The sequence below is a fragment of the Phoenix dactylifera genome, chromosome 5 (assembly GCF_009389715.1).
Source record: "Phoenix dactylifera cultivar Barhee BC4 chromosome 5, palm_55x_up_171113_PBpolish2nd_filt_p, whole genome shotgun sequence".
Classification (NCBI taxonomy): domain Eukaryota; kingdom Viridiplantae; phylum Streptophyta; class Magnoliopsida; order Arecales; family Arecaceae; genus Phoenix; species Phoenix dactylifera.
In genome coordinates, this window is record NC_052396.1 from 12,744,976 (window position 1) to 12,747,334 (window position 2,359).

The 2,359-nt window shown below is 40.4% G+C and overlaps 1 protein-coding gene across 1 annotated transcript; it reads left to right on the forward strand.

The window, feature by feature from the left end:
- Nucleotides 1–806: 806 nt before the first annotated feature.
- LOC120110746 (gibberellin 20-oxidase-like protein) lies at nt 807–2,050 on the forward strand. Its single transcript, XM_039126300.1, has 2 exons — nt 807–1,253; nt 1,355–2,050. The coding sequence occupies exons 1-2, from the start codon at nt 892–894 to the stop codon at nt 1,980–1,982; spliced, it is 990 nt and encodes a 329-aa protein (XP_038982228.1). The 5' UTR covers nt 807–891; the 3' UTR covers nt 1,983–2,050.
- Nucleotides 2,051–2,359: the final 309 nt, after the last annotated feature.

A 2,359-nucleotide genomic window follows, 5' to 3' on the forward strand; every position in this document is an offset into this window, starting at 1 on the left:
TTAGTTCTATATCAGGAGTATGTGAAAATTTATACAAGTGTTTGTTTGCATTGACGAGATCTTGAATATTATACAGGGCCAACAAACTTAAACAAAACCTTTCGACTAGCTTTTTCGAGTGATGTCCTAGGTAAATATACAAAATAATTGCTCAAGATGCACAAAAATTAAACCAGATCTTTCATGTTATAGGAGGGAGACACAACCTAAATCTATTGGCTTGAAGCTTGAACAAGCAATTTTGAGCCACCATGCTAGACTTGTAAATAATATGATTAAATATTCACAACCGGTACCCAAGACCAATTACGATTGGGAGGACACTACCTAGAATGACATGTTCCGGGAACCGCAGGGATGTAAATAACAGTTCCTAAACAGGTCGGTTCCTCACAGATTGTATTCGTTTTATAAAATTTTTTGGCTGGTCTTGTTGAGCACTTCAAGAAAAATCTAAGCAAGAAACCTCTGCAAAATTAAATTTTTTAATCCAATCACGAGAAGCACTTCCCCATAATTCTTGCCCGTTGTTGTTCATTTACCCGCATTAACTATTCCAACTTCTCCTCATTGACTTTCTTCACGTAAGCTCTCTCTCTCTCTCTCTCTCTCTCTCTCTCTCTCTCTCTCTCTCTCTCTCTCACGTTGGATGGTTCTATTGACATTACTTAGTGGATGGATAACTTGGATCCTCATCAACCTCTATTATATGTTTCTATAAAAGGATTGATGTAATTGTGATGTGGCAGAAGATAGTAAAAAGGAAAATATTTTAAACATAATCAGGTTAGATGTCTTACATATATAGGTGTCAAACCAACTCAACGGAAAACAGATTCTCTCCCTCTCTCTCTCTCTCTCTCTCTCGGCCCCTCCTTGACCTTCTTCAAGATGTTGTCCAAGTCCTACCAAACTTCTCTGCTACTCCCTACCTTAGACATCTCTCAGCCCTTGCAACCATCCATTCTCTCCTCCCTCTCCCAAGCATGCAGGGAATGGGGCTTCTTCCACATCACCAACCATGGGATCCCCAGAGACCTCTATAACAGACTCCACGCTCTCTCCAACCAAGTCTTCAACCTCCCTTTAGATACCAAACTTAGAATAGGACCCTCGTCTGTCATCAACACCTATACTCCTCATTTCATAGCTTCCCCTTTCTTCGAAAGCCTCCGAGTTTCTGGTCCAGACTACTTTGCCTCGGCAAAGGGGTCGGGTGATCTCATCTTTGAACCACCAAATGCCGAATTCTGGTAAATGCATTAATCTCTCTTTTCCACCATGCTCATCATGTTCTATTACTTTCTTGTCATATTTGCATATTCTCCATGTGATCTTGCTCTTTCTTTTGCAGCAACATATTGCAAGATTATGGGGACAAGATGGTAGATTTATCGAAGAGAATAATTTTGATTGTCTTGAAGTGTTTAGGTGACGGCTTCGAAACCAAGTACTATGAATCTGAATTCAGTGCATGTCATGGACTTTTAAGGATAAACAACTACACACCACCTGATGAGAGCAGCTTAGAAGAGGTCGAAGGGCTCGGGATGCACACGGACATGAGCTGCATAACAATTTTATATCAAGACATGATTGGTGGACTTCAAGTAAGATCAAAGGAAGGGGAATGGATGGACATAATGCCAAGCAAGGGGACGCTGGTGGTGAACATTGGAGACCTGTTGCAAGCTTGGAGCAATGGGAGTCTCAGGTCATCAGAGCATCGTGTCATATTAAAGCAGCCTGTCAACCGCTTCTCTTTGGCCTTCTTTTGGTGCTTCGAGGATGAGAAGGTGGTATCAGCTCCTGAAGACGTGGTCGGGGAAGCGAAGCGAAGGATCTACAAACCATTCATTTGCCGAGATTATATTAAGTTTCGGGAGAACAGTGAGAAAGGAAGGTTCGATAAGGTCCAGTACACTGTGGACAACTTCGCTGCAGCCAAAACTGCAGACGCTAAAGAGGCTATGTTCATATGATTCGTATGTGTCTTGTAAATTATTTGTAACACTACATGTTAATAATCTGAGGATATATTGCTTGTTCTCAGTGAAGTTGCGGGGGCCGTACATATTACTGAAATTGTTTGGAATAAATGGATAGAATTTGACAAGATAAAATTTGTATTAGGCTTTTGCTTGAAATGTGTAGACTGAACAATTAAGTTAAACCAGTCTTCTAGAGAAACAACAGATGTCCAAGGTTTCCAGTTCCAAAAGGATCAGGTGGCTCAGTTTATTTACTTATTTATTTATTTGATGCAACAGTACATTCTTTTATTGCAAATTGAATACAAGTACAATCCAGCAGCTTTGTCTTCAAAATTAGATCTGGTCAATGAATCAGAAAAGTGATG

Coding starts and splice junctions, on each gene's coding strand:
- LOC120110746 (XM_039126300.1), top strand. CDS start 892: ATGTTGTCCAAGTCCTACCAAACTTCTCTGCTACTCCCTACCTTAGAC. Junction 1,254..1,354: donor CCACCAAATGCCGAATTCTG/GTAAATGCATTA, acceptor TTTCTTTTGCAG/CAACATATTGCAAGATTATG.